Source organism: Gekko japonicus, unplaced genomic scaffold (assembly GCF_001447785.1).
Source record: "Gekko japonicus isolate JY-2015 unplaced genomic scaffold, Gekko_japonicus_V1.1 scaffold681, whole genome shotgun sequence".
Classification (NCBI taxonomy): domain Eukaryota; kingdom Metazoa; phylum Chordata; class Lepidosauria; order Squamata; family Gekkonidae; genus Gekko; species Gekko japonicus.
This window is the reverse complement of record NW_015165254.1, coordinates 552,566-575,360: the sequence shown is the minus strand read 5'-3', so window position 1 is coordinate 575,360 and position 22,795 is coordinate 552,566. Positions and strand designations below refer to the sequence as shown.

General features: G+C 42.6%; 1 protein-coding gene across 1 annotated transcript in view; it reads right to left on the bottom strand.

The window, feature by feature from the left end:
* THADA (thyroid adenoma associated) overlaps positions 1–22,795 on the bottom strand; it is a 204,203-nt gene that overhangs the window by 109,782 nt on the left and 71,626 nt on the right. Inside the window, exons 26-27 of the mRNA XM_015410158.1 lie at positions 3,002–3,091; positions 2,139–2,270 (exon numbers count right to left, since the gene is read on the bottom strand). Coding sequence (XP_015265644.1) covers positions 2,139–2,270; positions 3,002–3,091 — 222 coding nt within the window. The remainder of the gene's footprint in view (positions 1–2,138; positions 2,271–3,001; positions 3,092–22,795) is intronic.

Sequence of the window (22,795 nt, the reverse complement as noted above, 5' to 3'; positions counted from 1 at the left end):
GGACCTCTGCTCCATATGCTTATCGAATTCCCTCTTGAAGCCGTCCATGCTTGTAGCCGCCACCACCTCCTGTGGCAGTGAATTCCATGTGTTAATCACTCTTTGGGTGAAGTACTTCCTTTTATCTGTTCTAACCCGACTGCTCAGCAATTTCATTGAGTGCCCACATGACGTCTTGTATTGTGAAAAAGGGAGAAAAGTACCTCTTTCTCAACCTGCTCTATCCCATGCATAATCTTATAAACCTCGATCATGTCACCCCTCAGCCGTCATTTCTCCAAGCTAAAAAGCCCCAAGCGCTTTAACCTTTCTTCATAGGGAAAGTGTTCCAACCCTTTTATCATTCTAGTTGCCCTTTTCTGCACTTTTTCCAAAGCTATAATATCCTTTTTAAGGTGTGGTGACCAGAACTGTACACAGTATTCCAAATGAGGTCGCACCATTGATTTATACAGGGGCATTATGATATTGGCTGATCTGTTTTCAATACCCTTCCTAATAATCCCCAGCATAGCATTGGCCTTTTTTATTTGCAAGAACTGAGCAGGCTGTTAACGATAGGATGTTTTAGAGGACATGAATTCATAGGGTCACCATAAGTCGGAAGCAACATGACAGCACTACACACACACGCACACACACACACACACACACACACACACACACACACACACACCCCTTAGCGGGCACCATTGATTTATACAGGGGCATTATGATATTGGCTGATCTGTTTTCAATACCCTTCCTAATAATCCCCAGCATAGCATTGGCCTTTTTTATTTGCAAGAACTGAGCAGGCTGTTAACGAGAGGATGTTTTAGAGGACATGAATTCATAGGGTCACCATAAGTCGGAAGCGACATGACAGCACTACACACACACACACACAAACGCCCCTTAGCGGTATCTGAAGACAGAGCCATGTAAAAGGTGTTATAGCACATGAACCTGCAGTTCAATCCCACAATGCTGAACTATGGTCTGGTATTACATCAGAACAATTTGACTACGTTGTTTTCCAGCTGAAAGACTAGGATAAGCTATGCTTTTAATAGCAGAGTGGATGGTTGATAAGAGGCTACCCATTTAACAAGGAGAAATAAGTGTGCTTTCCACATAGGGGATTGATATTTGTTCTTGTAATTGTAAGGGTTTAATCTGACTCACATTGTGTAATTTATTTAAGTACAGTGAAGCCAACTTCAACTCAACTCCCACTTAACTGGAAAATTCCACCTCAGCTGAACTGAAAGAATCTGAAACCTAATTAGAATGTTTCTAATCTGGTAAACTATTAAGAGACCTACAAAGCTGAACACACACTAGTTACTTGAAAGCAACAATGAATACTAACCTCATCTCCTCAGAACAACAAACAATTGCACATTATTTTTGTACATGTTTACCATTATTTTAACAGGCCAAGTACAACCCAAAGTGAGCAATTTCTAACATGTATGCAATGGAAATGCTCTGCTTTTACAGAAAACCAAGGGTCTAAAGTACAATACATGAAATAATAAAGAAAATTAAACAAACATTTTGGCTCAATCCAGAACCAAATGCAAGATTCCCACTATCCTGTATCAAAGGGAAATGTGCCACATATGTGTTTGCCACACTGTATGTTAATCCATTTCCTTTCTTATAGGAAAAACTGAGAAAGATTTGTACATATAACCAGACTAAAACCTTGCAACAAAATTTTGATTTTTTTTCTCTCTAAAAGAATTATGCAAAGCAATACAAAATTATGTTTCATTCCAGTTCTACAGGGCCTGTAAAAGGGAGCTCTTCCACCAGGCCTTCGATTAGGAGCCGCCACTAACAACACTAACAACACTAACCATACTGAATTGTTAAGGCCCTTCTGCTAACACCAATAGCTATGCTGGATACTTACGAGGGCCATTCTCTGGAATATCTTATCATGGCCACCGGGATGCTACCGCCAACCAGCACTCTATTTTGCACTAGGATCCAGTATGTTTTGTATTTTATGAGGTTGTACTATATAAGTACTTGTGTTTTAATATATTTTTAACCTTTTAATGTAAGCCGCCCTGAGCCTGCCTTGGCAGAGAGGGTGGGATAAACATTGAAGTAATAAATAAATAAATAAATAAATATGAACTTACTTCAAAATAAATGGGATGAAGGGTGCCATGCTGAGGGCGGAGTAAGCACCATCCATTGGTGAAGGATACAGTTTGCCCAAGATCAAAAGCAAAAGGAACAAACTTGGATGGAGCTTTAATTTACCACTTTCACTGCATTAGAAAAAATTGAGAGGTTTGTTAGAAGCATCACAAAAAATCTGCCTAAACCTGCTACTACATAATAAAGAACACCACATACTAAAAAATGCTTGTATACATCTTTTTCATGCATTTTTTTTCGTTTTGAAAAAGAATCTCACAAGTCAGATAAGTATTTGTTATTCTATTTAAAAAGTCATTTTTTCTTTATACAAAAAAGTAACTCACTATCAGCCTTTAATAATTTTCATTATGAAAAGGGGCACAAAGCTGATGAACAAAGAACTGATCTGCTATATTCCATAGTTCTATTGACAATTATTACAGATCATAGTATTAATTCTGAATTTTATGTACTTATTTGCTCCAAAAACAGAAACAACACAAGAAGGAAACATTTCTTTGAAAAGACAGGTCAACATCATGCAAAATCTGTGCACAAAATGTTACATCCAACTAAAGAATGGCTAGTAAGTAGCCACGTCACACTGATACATATGATCTGAAGGGTGTTTATAATGTCTAATTTACTTTTGGCTGTATTAACAATGAAACCCCAAAGTGCTGATAAAGCACACCAGTAGTTCAGAACAAATTCCAAATTTAGAATTTCATATTTTTTATGTTCAAACGTTCAGAGGCAACTGGAAAAGAACATATTGCTTTAAAGTCATAGGCAACCATTGTCTACTCTTATATCCTCAACTCCAAATGTTCAGAGAGTACCAACATATCTTGCTTACCTGTCCACTGTGCTAGCTACCACTTCCAACTGATTCAGCAAGAACGGATAAAGGCTTGGAAACCGAGTGAAGAACTCTCTTCCTGTCATTCTGTAGAAGAGAAAAAACACTCCACAGTGTAAAACAGCATGCAAGTCTCAAAACTGCATAAGGCCTTCTGCACATTTAAACAAAACAGATAATTTCACAATATGTTGTTGAAGGCTTTCACTGCCGGAGTTCATTAGTTTCTGTACATTTTCCGGGTTGTGTGGCCTTGGTCTTGTAGAACCTGATGTTTTGCCTACCATTTTCTTCTCACCTTGACACAGAGAGTACTCCATCTTTCTGTGTTATACTTCTGAGGATGCCAGTCACAGTTACTGGCAAAACGTCAAGTTCTACAATACCAAGACCACGGCCACACAACCCGGGAAATCTACAGCAACTAATTTTACAATACTTTGCAGCCCTCTTCTGATGGTTTCCATTGACAGTCAGTGCTGCTGATGGAGAGGAGAGACATTCCACGACCTGAGAGTGAAAATCCATCTACAGCCTGGAAAAGCCATCAGCATCCTGGTATCTGATGAAGGGAGTTTTAACTCTTGAAAGAGGGTACCCCGAAAGTCTTGTTGATCTCTAAGGTGCTCCTGGACTTGTATCTAGCTGTTCTAGTGCAGCCCATTATGGCTACCCTCCGAAACTATCCTGAACAGAGCTCCCAAATACCATCCACTCCACCCATGGGATTGAGTTAGCCACCTCCCACCCATATCAGAGGTCTCAAAAGGACCTGAAGAATAGAACTGAGGAATAGGGGTAACTGGAACCAATGCAGAAGGCCACCACAGCTCTCCCAGACACAAGCTTTGATGCAGAAGGCCACCCACAGACACATCCCAGGTGACTCCAGCACAGAAGCCTAACAAGCAACCCTGATATGTCACTCATACACAAGATATGGAGATGCTGCGAATATACCTCCATTAGAACGGAACTGTAGTTAACACCTATAGTGCTATTTCACATAAGGCCCTGTTGTCCCAGAAGGTATCTCCTGCATTTTAGGAAGGGTTACTGTACTATACAAATTCTCTCTCTTCCATCCAGTTTAACACTTACAATCTGCTAGAGAATGGCAGATGCTTATGACCAGATTTAACAAAAAAAGACAATTCAGCTTACATAATCTTCAAAACAAAAAATCAGTTAAATTTAGGACATTATAAACTTGATTCCCCCTCAAAATAAAATAAGCCCCATTTCATCCCATTATTTTAAAACAACACTTTAAATTTTATCAGCCATGCTTTAATATGTCAGAAAACAACAAAAATACAATGGTGAGGAAATAAAGTTTATAGTACAATGACATATAAATAAAATATACATGGACAACTAAAAGAGAGAAATCACTGTCTGCTGCACCAATATAACCTTACAATGAAAATATACTGCATATTTAGGATTGAGGCACTGGACTCCAACATCTTTTTTATAGCTCCTTTTATGAAAGTCAATGAAATAAGTAGAGTTTTAATGCAAGGATAAATCACCACATGACAAATAGTACAGCAAAGATTGTTCCAGTGCTCAGCTAACACAACAGGTCTTAACCACAGACCACTGTGTAAATATTGCAAAACAGATCAAAACAAATCTTCAAAATGAAGCAAGTACAGGAAGCTTTCTGTAAGTGCACAGAAGTCTGGAAACCTTGAACATTCAGCAGTACAGTGCATTGGCACAGACTCTGTTCACTACAGTGTTTGCATTTGTTACCAAATATACATGTAATATAAATATCAAGTCCCCTCCCCCCATTCCATTTGTTGAATGATATAAGTGAAATTGACTCTATAAGGGAATTGACTCTATAAAGGAAACCATGGCCTTCAGTATGCAAAAGACCTGAGTGTGGCTGTAACAACAGTACATTTTGGAGGTCACCATTAATTCATAGGATTGTCATATCAGAAGCAACTTGATGGCAATTAACACACACACAAAAGTGAAATTAATTAGGGATGTGATAGAGATTGCAAAACCTAAGGCAACATTTAGCTGCAGTATTCTACCACTAACATATTCTTGCACAATCCTAAACCTTATTCTTGGCCTCTCATCTCTGAAAAACAGGGTTGACTATGCTTCTATAACTCAAACAAATTGAAACTTCAAAGAGCACCCTTTAATGAAGAAAATAGACACAACATGTTAAAGAGAGGGGTACCATTTTTAAACAAGCTTATTATAATTTTCCATCCATCACGATGGATCATGAATTTCATCACCTCACAAAATGGGCCCTGTCAATAAAAGTTTGTGCCATGATAAATTGATTAGTCTACAGTCCCACTAGACTCCTTTTTGTTTATACAGTGGCTGCACTAACCATCCTTACAAACAACAGTCTGTCATTGTGTGACTAAGTCCCACGTTTGTGTGCTTTCTACCTCCTTTGCCTCACATGGAGCTTAGGAACTGGACTTTCTGCTTTCACAAAGTTCAGTCATTATTTGTGGGCAACGAACAAGCCTTCAAAGAGCACCCTTTAATGAAGAAAATAAATAGATGCAACATTTTAAAGAGAGGGCTACCATTTTTAAACAAGCTTATTATAATTTTCCATCCATCACGATTGATCATGAATTTCATCACCTCACAAAATGGGCCCTGTCAATAAAGGTTTGTGCCATCATAAATTGATTAGTCTACAGTCCCACTAGACTTTTTGTTTATACAGTGGCTGCACTAACCATCCTTACAAACAACAGTCTGTCATTGTGTGACTAAGTCCCACGTTTGTGTGCTTTCTACCTCCTTTGCCTCACATGGAGCTTAGGAACTGGACTTTCTGCTTTCACAAAGTTCAGTCATTATTTGTGGGCAACGAACAAGCCATGGGTAGTGCAGACATGGTTTCAAAATAAAGTTTGTTGTTAATCAAAGTCTTCAACTTCCTGTGGCACACATGAGGGGAGGAGGGAGTGCACAAGGATTTGTAAGCCTCATTCTCAACTATGAGTCAAAGTTTGTTGCTCAAAGGTAACCAGATATTTTAAACAGGGGACATTCCCTGTCATATATCATCTCTTAAATCACTGTGGTAAACCAGTTCTCAAGTGAGGTGGAAAGCAAACAGAGTTCTTTCTTCAAATCAAACAGATATCAAGAGACAAAAACATACACCTGGCAGAAGGACAGCAGGAGTTAGAGCTAAGTTAGAGTAAACATGAGTAGCAGAGTGTCTGGTTAAAAGATATGGTGTACAAACTTTAAAAATGTATTGACCTACAGCTCAGCATTGGTACTACTTTCTAGCTCTGCAGTTCAAACAAAGAGCATGTAAAGTATCATATTAGCATTTTTGTGTTCCAGGATTAGAGATCTGCATAGACATATCAATCATCCATAACCCATCAAATCTAGAATTCAGTCCCCCAGATTTAGAACAGTCCAATGGTCACGTAGTGTGAAAGGAAAAGAAAGGAGGACATCTTGTGGGTGATTCCCACCATCCTATTAGGGAGGCAGAACCTAATTTTTCTTCCTCTTCCTGTAACACGGGAGTCACCCAATCCTCAGTTCAGGGAGCTCCAAATAGCAGTAAACTAGGTAACTCTTATCTTACATAAACAACAACTAGGAGTATCAAATAGACAACAATGAGAAATTCAGTAAAAAAGTGAAATAATGAAGAACAGATATTAAGAACTCTGACTTTGACTCTGATGATGACTCTGGGAGGGGCAGGATGTCCTCCTTTCCTCAGAAGAGAAAGTCCTTTCATAGTACATGACCGACGGCCCATTCTCCTAGTGAGGGGATTTCCCAAAGCAATATCCTCTGAAAAAAGCGGGTCATTGTCTAGTTGTCCATAATGTGTTGCAGGACTCTGCGGTCAAAGGCGGCATCTGCTGAATCATAAGTATTAAATTTGTAATGTTGGTTGAAGGTGGTGTCCAGATGTCAACCTTGTGCCAGTGATCCCGGACTCAAACTCAAAGGCTCCTCATGAATATACACCTTGGAGGTAGAGATGTCCCCTCGACAAGGACCCCAAACCGACAGGAAAGGGCACCTTTAAGGACCCAACTGACAAGAACATGATAGGACTAGCACAAGAAAGAAAAAGGAAGTCCCCCCGATTCACAAAGGCACTCCCAGGGTCGGCCAGCATGCGAGCAGCAGGAGAAGGGGAGCCTAAACCCATACAGCGCATCCCACCCAGAGGAACTGGGGCAACAGGGGGGGATGGGGAGGCTCACCAATCACACCACACTTGCCTCTTCAAGCACTCTAGACTATCACATGCAACCAAACTTTTGAAAAGACACACACCCATAAACAAGGAATCATTACAGCCTCTATTGTTATTTGATGTTTTGTTGGACTTCTGTGGACTGGAGAAGGTAAAAATCTTTCCAGTGAGGTTTTGCAGAATTCGATAGTGTATCCCTGGACACTATCTCTATTGCCCAGGCATCTGCCTGAGAGGTGATCCACGTCTCTTGAAAGTGACTGAGGTGACCCCCCACACACACCAGAACAGGGGAGTAGTCATGCTTTGGGCTTGCTCCCTCTCACTGGTTGTTCACCTCTGTAGGTGGACTGCTTGTTAAATCTACCCCCAAAGGATCCTCTTCAAAAGGGCTGTCTGGAAGTTCCCCAATTTGTTCTTTTTGCCTTCTGATGAAACCTGGGCAGGGAATGTTGTGAGCAAAGGGGCTGGTTGTTGAAAAGTCTGTCAGAGCGTCTGAGCATCTTGGGCATCCCCTTCTTCTTATCTTTAGTCTCTATTAAGATTTTGTCAAGATACTCATTGAACAATCTGTCACCTTGAAATGGGTAAGCCACCACGATGGATTTAGACTGCAAGTCAACTTGCCAAGTGTGGAGCCATAGGGTTCTCCCAGCCACAGCAGTGGTTGCCATGGCCCTGGAAGAGACAGTTAGTTTGTCTAAGGTGGCGTCGGCTGTAAAGACACTAGTCGTAAGTAATATGTTAGCTCCCTCTAACATAGAGCCAGTTTGGTGTAGTGGTTAAGTGCGTGGACTCTAATCTGAGAGAACCGGGTTTGATTCCCCACTCCGTCACTCGCAGCTGCTGGGTGACCTTGGGCTAGTCATAGTTCTGTCAGAGGTGTTCATGAAAAAGATCAGTTTCTATCAGAGCTCTCTCAGCCCCACCTACCTCACAGGGTGTCTGTTGTGGGGAGGGGAAGCGAAAGGAGTTTGTAAGCTGCTCTGAAACTCCAAGTGACTGGCGGGGTATAAATCCAATCATTTCCTCCTCCTCTTCTTCTTCGATGATTGTTCTCTAGCATTAGCTGAATCATTTTTCTAGGCCAAAAGATGGAGGCTCTGGACATGATCGAGGCTGTAGCAGTCACTTTAATCACCATAGCTGTGGTTTTGTGAGCCTTCTTGTCGGCGGTTTCTGTTTTCTTGTCCAGCAAGTCATGGATGGAGCCCTGACCATACTCAGACAACAAGCCAAAGAATTGTAGTGTCATCATGGGGGCATCCCCCAGGGGAACCTGTAACAGCTCACTGGCAAAATTGGAAAAGGCATACAACTTTTTAACAAAATTTGGAAACTGCTTGTTGGCAACAGGTTTAGCCCACTCTGCCTTGCGTTGCCTTCCAAAGTATTTGGGAAAGGGAAAAACCTTTTCAGAAATATTGAACCTAGGAACGAACTTCTCATTTCCCTTAGGTCTTTTGTGGGAGGGCTGGCCAGAGACAGCTGCCTCCTCTCCAGCTGGAGGTTTCTTTAAGTCTAGAGCAGATAGGGGCTTGGCCAGTAAGAGTTGATAATACTCCATTTTAAAGAATCAACTAGAAGGTTCTGGAATATTAATTTTCTCATCAACATTTTCCAACAGGAATTCTCCTTCTTCCTTTTCTGCCCTCTCTGTCTGATGAGTGGTCACCCTCCCAGAACATCTCCCTGCCCGGCTTTGTATTACAGGTGGCTTTCTGTGCTGCCTTAGTCAGCCACTGAGAACGCTTAGGGGAGGGGGAAGGAGAAGAGGACTCAGATTGAAGCCTGCTGGCTCTAAAATCCACGCTGTTCCCTCATTACCTCCCCACATGGTCTGCTTGGACATCTCCATAAACACAGTTGGTAGAGACAGGGTCCCACTTTCAATTACGTTACTGTTCCAAAGGTCGAGTCTCGTCCGTGGGGGGTGGGGGTGGATGAAGAGCCCAGGGTCCACTGGCAAGGAGAGCCATGAGTCTCTGGCTCTGTATGCTCAATATGTTCATCGGGACTCCAAACGGTGCACCCGTGACTTAATTTGGCTCCATCTATTTGGCTGCCGCTTGTCATTGCTGGTATTGATGATGTAGCACAGTCCAGGACTGGCTGGGAGAGGCCGCGTGTTTTCCCTCTGCCGCTGGAGTTGATTCTGTTGGGGAAGACCAAGCAAACCGTTGCTTTGGCATGCCAGCTCCACTTGTTGCCTGCTCCACAGCGCCAGCTGTGAGTGTAGCTTTGGTTTCTCCATCCAAGAGAAATCCACCCAACTTTGCTATAGAAGCCATGGGAGGATAGTGCCCAACCCAAAATCGGTTAGTCCCCAAAATGGCTGGTGTGATCAATTTGCTTTCCCACCAAGGAAGGAAGGGGGAGAGGGAGAAAACTCAGATAAAGAATTTGGAGACTAAGAGGATGTATGAAGGAAATAGATCTATCCAGGAAGAGGTCAGATGAGTCTAGAATTAGCAAAGAAAGCCTATTCTAGTGCTGCTCTCCCTGTTGAGGCAGGACCAGAACTGAGGATTGGATGACTCCCACATCACAGGAAGAGGAAGAAAATTTAGTTCCTGCCTTCCTGATAGGATGGTGGGAATCACCCACAAGATGTCCTTCCCTCAGAAGGAGAACTTTTTAGTGTATTTTTATCCTGGTCTTCCTCCAAGGTGCTCAGGCTGGTGCACATAGGTCTCCTCTTCTCCATTACTTTCTCACAACCATCCTGTGAGAAAGATTAGGCTCCCTCACTTCCTCACAACCACACAACCATCCTGTGAGAAAGATTAGGCTGAGAGAAAAAAATGACTTGCCCAGGGATCACCGAGAAAGTTTAATGACAAGTGGAGACTGGCAACTAGGCCACATTTATAGTTAGTTTAACAGGAGAAATTTTAGCACCAATAATATTTTTCTTAGGCAACACCACCCTACACATTGCAGTTTGATTCAGGCATTACATAATAGCAACAAACATTTCCTTGCCCTTGCAGATTGCCTAGAGAAGACATATCTTGGCAATTCACAAAGTAGCTTTCCCACACCCCTATGTAACCACAGCCTCCTGCCATGCATCAGATATTAGACAGAACAGCTTCCAAACTAATCCTGCAGTGGCTACATATCTCATTGTAGCTTCCAGCAGTCTCAAGTCTCTATCTCAAATGAAGGAGAAATGTAATACAGAAAATACTAGAACTTCATCCATTCAGAAAAGAGAACGATTACAATTCTGCAGGTTTGAATCCTAAGAACTCTAAACAGGAGGTCTTCCACAAAATGGATCTTCCTACCTCCTACTGTTCTCTGCAGCTAAGAACTCTAAACAGGAGGTCTTCCACAAAATGGATCTTCCTACCTCCTACTGTTCTCTGCAGTCCTTTGCAGTATTGAAAAGCTGCTCCCAACATGACTCTTGGGAACAGCATGTGATTCAGAGTAGGGGGTTCAAGTGGTAAGTCAGCAAAATCACACAACCCTCCCCCCTCCTGTGTGAGCATGAGCAACATACAACAACTCAAGGGTGCCTTTAGATACTGAAAAAATGTAATGTATGAAAAAATACAACCACAGCTGTTCTAACTGTACATAACTACAAACACGATTAAAATGAAAATATGAACATAAATATAAAACGCCTGTGTCTATAGTGTATACAAGGGATGGGCACTTTCCAAATTTTGCCCTAGACCAAACCGAACTGACCCCATTCCCAGACCGGTTCTTGAACCTAAGTGCCTGTCAGGGCTGAGGGGTATGATTAACAGACCCCCAAGTCCAGTGCCCCCCGGTAAACTGCTTCTGGAGAACTTGTCCAGGGATGGTTTCAGGCAGTACAGACCAGAACTACAGGCACCCAACTCCCAGAGGACCTCCCCAGGGACCACCTGCATGTACAGTTCTGGTCACCACACCTCAAAAAGGATATTATAGCATTGGAAAAAGTGCAGAAAAGGGCAACTAGAATGATAAAAGGGTTGGAACACTTTCCCTATGAAGAAAGGTTAAAGCGCTTGGGGCTCTTTAGCTTGGAGAAACGACGGCTGAGGGGTGACATGATCGAGGTTTATAAGATTATGCATGGGATAGAGCAGGTTGAGAAAGAAGTACTTTTCTCCCTTTCTCACAATACAAGAAGTCGTGTGGGCACTCAATGAAATTGCTGAGCGGTCGGGTTAGAACAAATAAAAGGAAGTACTTCTTCACCCAAAGAGTGATTAACACATGGAATTCCTTGCCACAGGAGGTGGTAGCGGCTACAAGCATGGACAGCTTCAAGAGGGAACTGGATAAACATATGGAGCAGAGGTCCATCAGTGGCTATTAGCCACAAGGTATAGATAGGAACTCACAGGCTGGGGCAGGTGGTGCACTGTATTCTTGGTGCTTGGGGGGGGGGGCAACAGTGGGCGGGCTTCTACTGTACAGGCCCCACTAATGGACCTCCTGATGGCACCTGGTATTTTTGGCCACTATGTGACAGAGTGTTGGACTAGATGGGCCAGTGGCCTGATCCAACATTGGCTTCTCTTATGTTCTTAAGGTAAAGGTAAAGGTTCCCTTGCTCGAAAGCCAGTCGAATCCAACTCTAGGGTTGCGGTGCTCATCTCTGTTTCAAAGCCGAAGAGCCAGCGCTGTCCGGAGACGTTTCCGTGGTCATGTGGCCGGCATGACTAAACACCAAGGCGCACGGAACGCTGTTACCTTCCCACCAAAGTGGTACCTATTTATCTACTTGCAATTTCTTGCTTTCGAACTGCTAGGTTGGCAGGAGCTGGAACTAGAGATGGGAGCTCACTCCATCATGCCGCACCCGGGGCTCAAACTGCTGAACTACTGACCTTCCACCGCCTGCAGTTCAGCGCCTTAACCACTTGAGCCACCGCAGCTCCTTATGTTCTTATGAAGGCATAAATGGGGTTATCACAGATTATCCTCATAGCAACCTTATAAGAGAGATGAGACAGAGAGCTTGGTGACCATCATAAGATCACCCAGTAAACTTTATGGCTGAGGAGAGATATAAATCCAAGGCTCCCCAGTCTTGCTGGCTATCAAATGGAAAACGGATAAATGACTCTAGTATGTATGTATAGTAGCAAATTAATGATGCATGAAAATTAATAAATAAAACGTTTAAAAAAATTACTAACATATGGTTTTCCACACAAGGAAAAGATACTTCAAGTAGCATTTTAAATAGCAACACAACAAAACAATCTGGACTGAAATAACCCAGAATTACCACAAATGATTTAGAAGGCCAATTAAGTTTTATATACAAAGGTTGTTAGATACAGAAACTAGAGAGAAGACTGAGTGACAGAACAAATAGTTAGTGACAATATTCAGATGCAGATTTTGGCACTGTAACATTATTTAATTAAAGCTTAGAAAACATATCCATTTAAACTGATCCTGAATAGGTCATAAGATTTATACTGCCTCCAAAATTGTTTAGAAAACCTGCTTAAAATAGTCTTATCACTTTATCTCAATTTTCGTCCGTGCTTCTCCTTATGTTCCTTTCTCATGCAGCTACACTTCATGTTTCCTGCATATGCCCACCACCATTTGAACAGCTTAACATTTCATTCTTTGTAACTGAAATCTCAACATCAATGCTGGGCACTACAATTAAGAATGTATTATTTCAGCAAGGACAAAAATAGTTTTTCTTTTTAAAAAAAAGTATTTAAAATTCATGCACAGTTCTGTGAATCTTTTCAAACATTCTGAGATGGCACACACAAATATTAATTCAGGCATACAATTCCCATTAAAGGATGTCAAATTCATATCATATTTTCCCCCAGGTAAATGAATAGAAAGTGAGACCTGTTAAGCACATAGAAAATGTGTCACATGCTGTGAAGGTGTCAAGATGCATTTTGATGGGGTGAGCGGGTGTGTATGAGTTTTCAAAAAGCTCCTAAGGAAATTCAACAATCATGGGACAAGAGGAAGCATTTACTGATTATTGTTTGTTCTCTTTTCCACTGTTTACCAAAGGACTGAAATACATAGACAGTTTTCACAAGGAAAAGAGGTAAACAGTGCGCCTCATAAGGATCTGTTCTGTGACTGGTATTTTAAGTTGATTTATTAGGGCCTGGCCCAGCAAGTTCACCCTTCACACATTTCAAACAACTTCAGATTGGGGGAAAGGAAGGAGATCTGCAGTAGCCAGCAGGAAGAAAGTTCTATATAGGATTGATTGTTAAACAACCCTCAGACTGGGGAAAGGAAGATTTCTAGCAGCAGCAGTAGCTGCTAGGAACTTACCAGTGATTGCAAAATGATGTAGCAGAGGGAGACTGAGAACATCTTCGCTCCTGAATGAGATCCAGGCTGAGCATCTGGTGCTTCTCTGTTATGGGTGTGGCCATAGATGGAAGTCTTTGACATGAGCTGAAGGGCAAGAGCCCAAGGGCTTTTGGACTTTGGCTATTAATGCATGGAGCTGAGTAAGCCATAGTACCCAATGAAACCAGCCCAGGATACTGGAGCATCATAGTGTGTATCTTTGTTTAAACTGTATTTTTGCATTTATTTTGTGAGAATAAAAAAGTGAGATATACATGCTTAATTAAATAAAAATAAATTAATATTTCTTACAAAATTTAATTATTTACTTCTGCATAACAAGGTGGAGGACAGGATAGGGTGAGGGTTCAGGTGAAGATAAGTCTGTCAGGCCTTTCTTTGTTTCACTCCTCATACAAGCAAGAACATGGACTCAGTCCAGGAACCTCTTCCACATCAACAGATGCAGATAAAATCTGTCGGACTAGAGGACAATGAATGTGCCCTGATTTCCTACACTATCCAGCATAGAGAAGACCAATGATATGCCCTTGTGAATCTGGATGTGTTGAGACGGTCTTACAGTTTTGGTGCACTGTCACTTTTATGTAAATATCTATATATCTAATTCCCAACATGGTCCCCTGCATGCGGATACTTATTTCCGCAGATCAGGGGCACATGGAGGGAAAAGAGATCATCCTGCACATTTGGGGCACCTCCCAGGTGTGCAGAAAAATCTAAAAACTTTTTAAAAGGATACGGGGGATATTTAAATCCCCCCAAAAGTACAACAGCTTTTTCTGCTCACGCGCAGAGAAAGGACTTACCAACGGCAAGGAGCTTTCTCTCCCCCTCCCTCCCCTTGGAAAGTGACTGTTCTGAGCATGTGACTGCCCTTAGCAACGGCTTTCCTAGCGACGAGGCCTTCGCAGGCTTTTCTGCTTTTGGGAAGCCGGGAGCAAAGAGGGACGGAGAGTGGTGGGTGGATTTATGGCTGAGCCTGCACTGGTTCAGCCTCCCAGGCACTGCCCCTCCTGCCGGGCTCAATGTTAGGGGGAAAGGAGGGGAGAAAGAAGGGGGTAATTGGCTTGGGGGGGAAAGAGAAAGATTGGGGTATTTGCTTGGGAGGGAGAAAGAATGGGGATGGCTTGCCGGGGGAGAGAGAGATCGACTTGGTGGAGGGCTGTAAAGAAAAAGGAGAGATTGGCTTGGGGAGAGAAAGAAAGGGGGAGGGGGAGAGAGAAGGAAGCAAAGGTGGGGGAATGCCTCCTTCCCGCAAGTTTCTTGCGGGTCCACTCTTGTACACTCTAAATATCTAAATGCTGTATTGTCCAACATGATGGGTTTTTCAGATTCCCATAAAGTTTACAAACTTTTGAATGATCCTCTGTTGAAGTAACTGAGAAAGCGGCTAAATTCATTCAATCCGCCATGCTGCTACGCCAAGAAAAAGTACAGATGTAACATATTATTCTATTCAATGTCTTTGTAATACAGTGTCCTACTTGTATACTTTTATAATGACTTTGTTCTACTGATATATGCCAATAAAGGCTGACTTAGAAGACCAATGCCTTAGACAGTGATGGAAGAAGGGATGTGACAGCTCACACCCTCAATTACTTTCCACATACCCACAATGAATACCTTCCAGTTTTCATGGGAGCATTTATCAATTACATTGAATGGAATAAGTGTGATTTTAAGCCATTGTCTATGTCATTGCCAAAGCACAGGACTGAGCTTCTGCTACGTCCTAGCCATTCAATTATGCACAAACACTGCAAAGAATTAAGGAGACTAGTATTACTGGCATATCCTACATTTTTACACAGTATGAATAGAAGAGGATTTTGTGCTTGTATTTCAATTCTTCCTTTGTATTTCACTACTTCATTTTTCCATGCATGCAATATATAATTACTTGCATTTAAATATCTTCAAACACATATTGAGCCTCTTCACTAAACTTTTCTGTTACACAATCATTGCATAGGATCACATATTGTAACTTTCTGTATTGAAATTACAGGATATGGGGAAAATGCAGACAAAGCTTCCGGCCCTAGAGCCAAGGAGAGGGGTGAGATGGGTGCCGAAGGCAAAGAGTTCCTCTATACCAAACTAAATACTAACCCCGTTTATAGCTTCAGTTGAAATAACATACACGCACACAGTTTTCAGAAAAGTGGAATAAAATTGGCCGCAACTTTATTGGCTACAGCTGTAGTATGCTTTTGCACAGCATGGGGTATTGAATCCTGTTCATCGACTAACCCGCCTGCCAGTCGATGATCCGCTGGAAACCTTGGGATGACAGGTCCCTGGATCCCACATGGGTGGACACCTCAAGGTGGTATCCCCTGCCACCTGAGTGTGAAGGTAATTTATTTATTTTATTTATACCCCACCCTCCCCGCCAAGGCGGGCTCAGGGTTATTTACAACAATCATAAATACAATTAAATACAGTTAAAAACCTATCATTAGCATAAATTACTTCAAATAACAATCCTTTAAAATATAACACATAAAACGCTGGAACATATCCCCTGGTCATGCCCCCACTTGACCCTCACACCAAGATCCCTTATGGGAATCCCCACACTCAGGAAAATGGGCACGCAGGGCAGCTTTCCTGATAATGGATCTGGCCCCATGCTGATACCACCAAGTTGTGAAACAAAACTGCATGCACTGACACCAAACTGACACCAAAAAGACGGCAAGCAGGGGAGGGGTGGCACCCTAAATAGCAGCCAGGGCGCCCCTGCCCCCGAGACACCCACTGATAGGGCCGGTGTCGGAGTGGGCAGGCCCCAGCTTCCCGTGCTCACCACCAGCCAATCCCCTCCACCCAGCAAGGACCGCCATGACCATCCTCAATCTCCCCCCTCCCCACAGTGCCAAAAATAGGACCCTGGGTGAGTCTGGGCCCCGGCTTACCAGAAGCAAGTGATGTACCACAAACAACATACTAGTCTTAAGCAGGGCTTTTTTTTGTAGAAAAAGCCCAGCAGGAACTCATTAGCATTATAGGCCTTCCCTTGGCTTGCCTGGGTGCCCCACGGCTGTGGGAAGCCCAGGCAAGTCCCCCCTTGGCTGGGCAAGCTGACCCTTAGACAGACCCGCCTCAGAGTCACCGGGGGGGGGCAGAGAGTGTCCCCCCCCCCCCCGGCCAACTCTGAAGCCAGACGTTCCTGCCCAAAAATAGCCCTAGTCTTAGGTATGCTCAGGGGTCATTTCGTAGAAAAAGTGCTAGGGGGACTCATTAGCATAACTCATTAGCATATGCCACACCCCCTGACATCACCGGAAGTGTGTCCTCCCCACAGCCGGCGGCGACCTTCAGCGGGCACCAGCAGGGAGCTCCAGGCCCCGCCCTCCCGCACCTCACCCGGAGGGATGGCGTCCCCCCGCGTCCTCCCCCCAAATGACCCCTGGGTATGCTATAGAGTATAGAACTTGGCAAAAACAGAAGTGGAATCCCATCTATGCAACTATGACCTGGAGTTCTGCTTTTAAAAAAATTAACAGGCTACATTATTTTAACTTCCAATAGTATAACTGATATAAACATGGTATATTAATCAATCTGAATGTTCAACTTAGTCAGCTCTAAATAAAAGTAAATTTCACCAACTTGTCCATTTTCTTGTGCCGGCAATACTAATGTTGATATTGCTTTTATCTTTCCAGACTGGGAGTTGCATTTTTCCTGGCAAAACATTCATTACCTGTTAAGGATGCATCAAATTGTGGTGCCAGGGAGTTAAGAAAGCAGAGCTCTGTCAAAACAAATACTCCAGCTTAAAATCAGAGTGCTAAAAGGCCACGTATGAAAAAAGAATCATTGGAGTGTTTATTGCAAATGGGCTCTCTGTTTGTTTAAAGGAATATTCACTGTTCCCTACAGCATCTGTAGGCCATTAGTTATTGATGTTTCAGTAAAAGAATACTTTCAACTAAGGAGAACTTATTGGGACTTGAGTACACAGCTAATCCAAAAAGGAAAATGTAGTGGTAACACTTTTTTGTGAGTGAGGAGAGATACTCAGCAACAAGTTTAGCCACTGAACAAAAGCTCTAGGCTGTTTCACACAGGAATATACATCATCTGATGAACTCAAATAATTTAATGATTCTCAACTAAATGCATAAATAGTTTTCATTGGAAGAATATTGTGCTTAGGATGGTACTGTGTCACTAAAGTTCAACTTTTGGTGATATCCTGTGAGGGCTCATTAACATCTTAAAGTCATCAAAGAATGATGAATGTACTAAAATGGATTTTTTTCATTTGGAAGTCCAAAAGAAAGAACCTTAAAGAGCCCCAATTCACATGTCTCTCAAAAGGAATGAGATGTAAACTGATTTGATATTCATGATCCCATCTCAAAGCCCCTTCCCATCAATTCTCTTTGATGGGAGCCATCAGAGCCTACAATTCTGTGAAAAGCTTGTGCATGTCTACAAGAAACATGTGAAAGTCTTTACCAGGAGCATGAGGGATGAAACTAAAAGCAAATGCTTGTCAAAACATTCCATACACCAATTGATTTCTGATGTAAACATTCCAGAATATGGTATGTCACCAGCCTTGAAGAAGCATTTAACCAGTGGTGTAAAGATGTAGATCCAGTTTTTAGGACTGTGGGAATGGATATCTTGTCTAGAATGACTTGACTGAGATCAACAATATAACCCTATGAAGAGTCCAATCTAAGCCTACTGAAATCAGCAGATTTAGCCTGGAGTAACTGTGCACAGGATTGCACTGGAGAAGTAAACAAACCCAGCCATTTCAGGTTTGCCCAGACTGGGTTTAAATAACAGCAATTTTTAGTATAAAGTATTAGTATAAAGAAGTATAGAATACTTCTTGTAAAAAAAACCCACCGTAGGAACAAATATTTCCATCTTCTTCTCATGCAAGTTCAGAAGTACAATTTAGATTAATTATATTGAGAAAAAGAGGGACAAGGGAACTAGAAGGACCATTAAGCATCACAAATGTGGCATTTGTTTTGCAAGGAATTATAACAACATACTTAAATTCCAGAAAGCAACCAACATAACTTAAGTTCATTGACTTAGGAAAACATTCCTTTATGCTGCATAGTTCTAAAATAAATACTTTAGAGAAACAGAGAACAAGAGATTATACCTGGGTTTTCATTTTCTTTTAGATAGAAACTGCTAGAGCAAACATTCCTATTAGTTTACGTTGCCTGGGTTTTTATGAACTTAATAACTGAACTGTCAATCAAGGCCTATATAAATACAGTAGTTGAATGCTTTCTGCTTTAGAAGCACTCTTATTTACAAGAGCAGTCAGCCAAGATTTTGAAATGACTTCATGGTCTGTTTGCTTTGATCTCTTTTATGCCCTAGTCTCTCAATACCTGTTAGTTTGCTATTTATGATACCTTTGTGTATTTACGCATGAGAAGAACAGCTGCAGAGAGCCAGCACTTCTTATGAAAATCAGTGACTGAGGGGAAAATGCATCAGATACTGCACGACCATTTTTAAAAACTCAAGATAAAGTCATTGGTGAATGCAGAAGGACTGAAAAATCACAACAATAAAGCTAAAGTATTTAACAATCAATCAATCTTTATTAAAATGGTTATTGACTAGCACAGTATTTAACAATATATCTGCTTCACATCTGACACTTGCATTCATTCACTGTTTAAGGAGTTTCCTGAACATCTCAAACTTTCTCATCTGATTTAATACATTCAATTACTGCCTTGAAGGATACCACAACTCTACTATCAAACAACACACTTTTGGAACAGTCATGTTTTAGCACTCAGAAACAGAAATACTTTAACATAAAACTTAGAACTAGGGTTGCCAACCCCCCCGGTTTGCCAGGGGTCCCCCGTTTTGGGGGGGTTGCATTTAAAAGGGAAATGCCAGCTCCTTAGCTCCTTTAAGTGCAGGGAGCTGCCGTTTCTGGAGATCTGGCGCACGGGGGGGGGACGTCCCCAACGTGACGTCATCACGTCGGGGATGCCCTGACCCCTCCAGGAACGCCCCCAAAGTCACCCGCTGGGGGTGGAAGATGGACTTGGCAACCCTACTCAGAACAGAAAATTTTCTGCATATGTCAGAAACCCAAATAATTATTTTTAAAAATGGGAGGAATACAATTTTTGCCTACCAAAAACAAAACAAAATCCAAGACTGGGAATCCTTTGTACCACAAAATTATTTGTAGATTCACTTAACAAATACTAGTGGGGCTACAAACACAGAACTAGGTGAAATCATAGAAAGAGTCGGTTGAATAAACAGAACAGTGAAAACAATATCCAGGGTACAAAAGGACCTTAAAACTAGTTCTCAAGGAGGTTTCTTTATGTGGAACAGTCCTCCCTTCCCCACAAATAAGCCACATGGGTGGCTGCTTTTGAATCTGATAGGACTTTCAAAGCAATTTACGATATCCCTGTTCACATACTACAGTGAATGTGCGTACATCCCAGCATCCGGTTTGTAAGAGCCAATGCACATTCCCTTTAAAAATGAAACTGTGAACCAATACGTGGATAAATGTGGGATTTAAATCACTAGTTCAGCTGTATATGCGGTGAATGTAACACGAGTATTATTCAACAGACGTATAAAGAACAATCAAGTGTATACTGTACACAGATTACGTGCATTCAGTCACTTGTGAATAGGGCTAATATGACGGGGGGGAAATGAATATTAGGGGTTAAGCATCTAAAGCAGCTCTTCAGGTTCTGGCCAATGCATTGTTTTTACAGAGGGGACATCAGCATTAGTAACTTAACTACATTACATCAGGGGTACTGTATGACCGAACTATTAATATCCCTTCACTAAACTAGGCATTTACTTGTACCAGTCAAAAAACAAAATCTCTATTTGTAAGATCTTGAGGCAGCCCATAAGAAGACACTATCACTGGCTTGCATCCAAACTGCAGAACAGAAACAAAAAGCCTCTCATACTGCTTACAATTCAGACTGGTTAACTGCAGGGCTCTTTTATCCAGCAGGAAATGGTTATTCAATAGGAACCCATTAGCATAATAGGCCACACCACTGACAGCGCAGCTCATTAGCCTATTAGGCCATACCCCATGTTACCAGAAGTGTGGTCATCCAGCCACACACACCTTTTGCTTCTTATCAGGGGTCATTTCGTAGAAAAAGAGGTGCAGGAGCTCATTAGCATAACTCATTTGCATATGCCACACCCCATGACATCACCGGGGTCAGAAGGCAACACCCACTGCTCAGGCTCCACTGGACTGTTTTGGATGGCTAGCTAGTGGGGGGGGGGGACATGCAGATCTGTCCTCGCAGAGGAGGGAGAGCTTGTACCTGAATAAAACTTGGTCATAAAGGTGCCACGGGACTGTTTTGGGCCAGGGGGCCAGTGGGGGGGCTCTGCAACTTACCTGGCTGCTTCCTGCTCTGACTGAGGGCTGCTGGGAGCAGGGTGTGGGGCTTGTTGCATGTGCCCACCCCCTGGGCTCTTTACTGCCGGAGCTCCGCTCCTGTGCGCTCCTGCAGGAAATGACCCCTGCTTCTTATTCCGTTTACCTTGTTTGTTGTCAGAACAGTGTTGACAAAACCAATAAAAACATTATTTATTTTAAAAAGTTTCCAATTCCTAGGTTTGTGGATCCATCACCAACCACACCTTACATTCATAAATTCCACACAAACTTTCTTATAATACTTAGAGGTGCAAATTACATGATACTTCCCTGAGTAAGACAACAACTTTGGGACTGAAGTGCAGGTCTGAATGAAAAACGCAGAACACAGAGCAACACCTATCGGACAGGTCCAATTGTGGCAGAGCAATACACTGTGCAGTTTTCAGCACCAAGTAAAGGAACCTTATCTTACTCACTATAAAAGAAAGTTAAAAATATCACCAGATTCTTACAATTAGGTCCTTCTGTGTATGATCCTCTGCACATTCCCTCTTCATCTCCGTGGAACTTCACCCCACCATGGAAACCCCTACCATACTGATGCTGCCTTACCTTATCAAAGCTGGCATCCCTGTTCTCCCTACCAGGTGGTATCTTCCTACAGAGGAGCCTATACTTCTTCTCCCATCAACTCCCCCCCATCGTTCTTTCTATCATCAAGGCCTTCCTATCTGTCAATATTCCTTACACAACACTTTCTATTCTTCTCCCCCCCCTTCATATTTCACGCAGTGTGAGAGGAGCCGTACAGGCCGTGAAACCAGGGCGGGGTTTAAACACCTGCTCAGCAAGGAAGCCGACTTGGCCAAGTCAAAGTCTCTCTGCCTAAGCCACCTCACAAAATTGCTGTGCAAGTGAAGTGAACTGGGGGAAGACTGGAACCACCCACGCTGCTCTTCAGGTTCTTCGAAGGGCAACATAAAAAGGCTGACAGGCTCGTTCAAAGTCCAATGTGCTGCATGACGCCCTACAAAATACTGGTGTGCAGGTCCTCCTCCGCCCACTCCCCAAGCCTCACGGCTTCCCCTTTCCCCGTCAAGTGAATGCAGGGCCTGCTGTTTACCTGGAGGGAGAGCTTGTACCTGAATAAAACTTGGTCATAAAAGACTGAAACTCATGTTAAAAGGCGAGAGATTGCGAGAACGGGGAGGTGCTGCAGTAAAACAACAAGGCGGTGTTCCGGGAGGAGCTTTAAAACGCGGAAGGAGATCGAAGGAGACGCAGAGGATCAGACTGGCGGGAACACAGAGGACCGGAAGAAGATCGAAAGGTAAAGGGCCGGACCGGAAAAAAGTGGGGGAAGAAAGAAGAGGAACACCGGAAGTCTCCAGGGGGAAGCAAAAAGCGGACGGACAGGAAGTGAGAGGTGAAAATCAAAAGGGGACTACTCTACACTAAAAAACCATTGAGTCGAAGCGCCCGACATTTTTGGGAGGACTAATTTTTAAAATTGAAATTTTAAGCTTGGTTTTTACATTTGGAAAAAGAAAATAGAGCGATTCTGCTAATTGAAAAAAGGACAATTGGACTGTGTAATTGAAATTGAATTTAAAGTTGGTGGATTTGCGACAATTGTTAACAACGGAACTAAGAAAGAGACAGAGAGCAGCGATGTGGTCGAGCCCGAAGATGGCTAAAGCTAAAGATAAACAGGAGTGGCAAGCAGCAATGGAGGCCATGGAAAAAAGGATGATGGAGGCCATTCAAGGATTGGGAAAACAAACGGAAAACCTGGAGGAGGTCCAATATA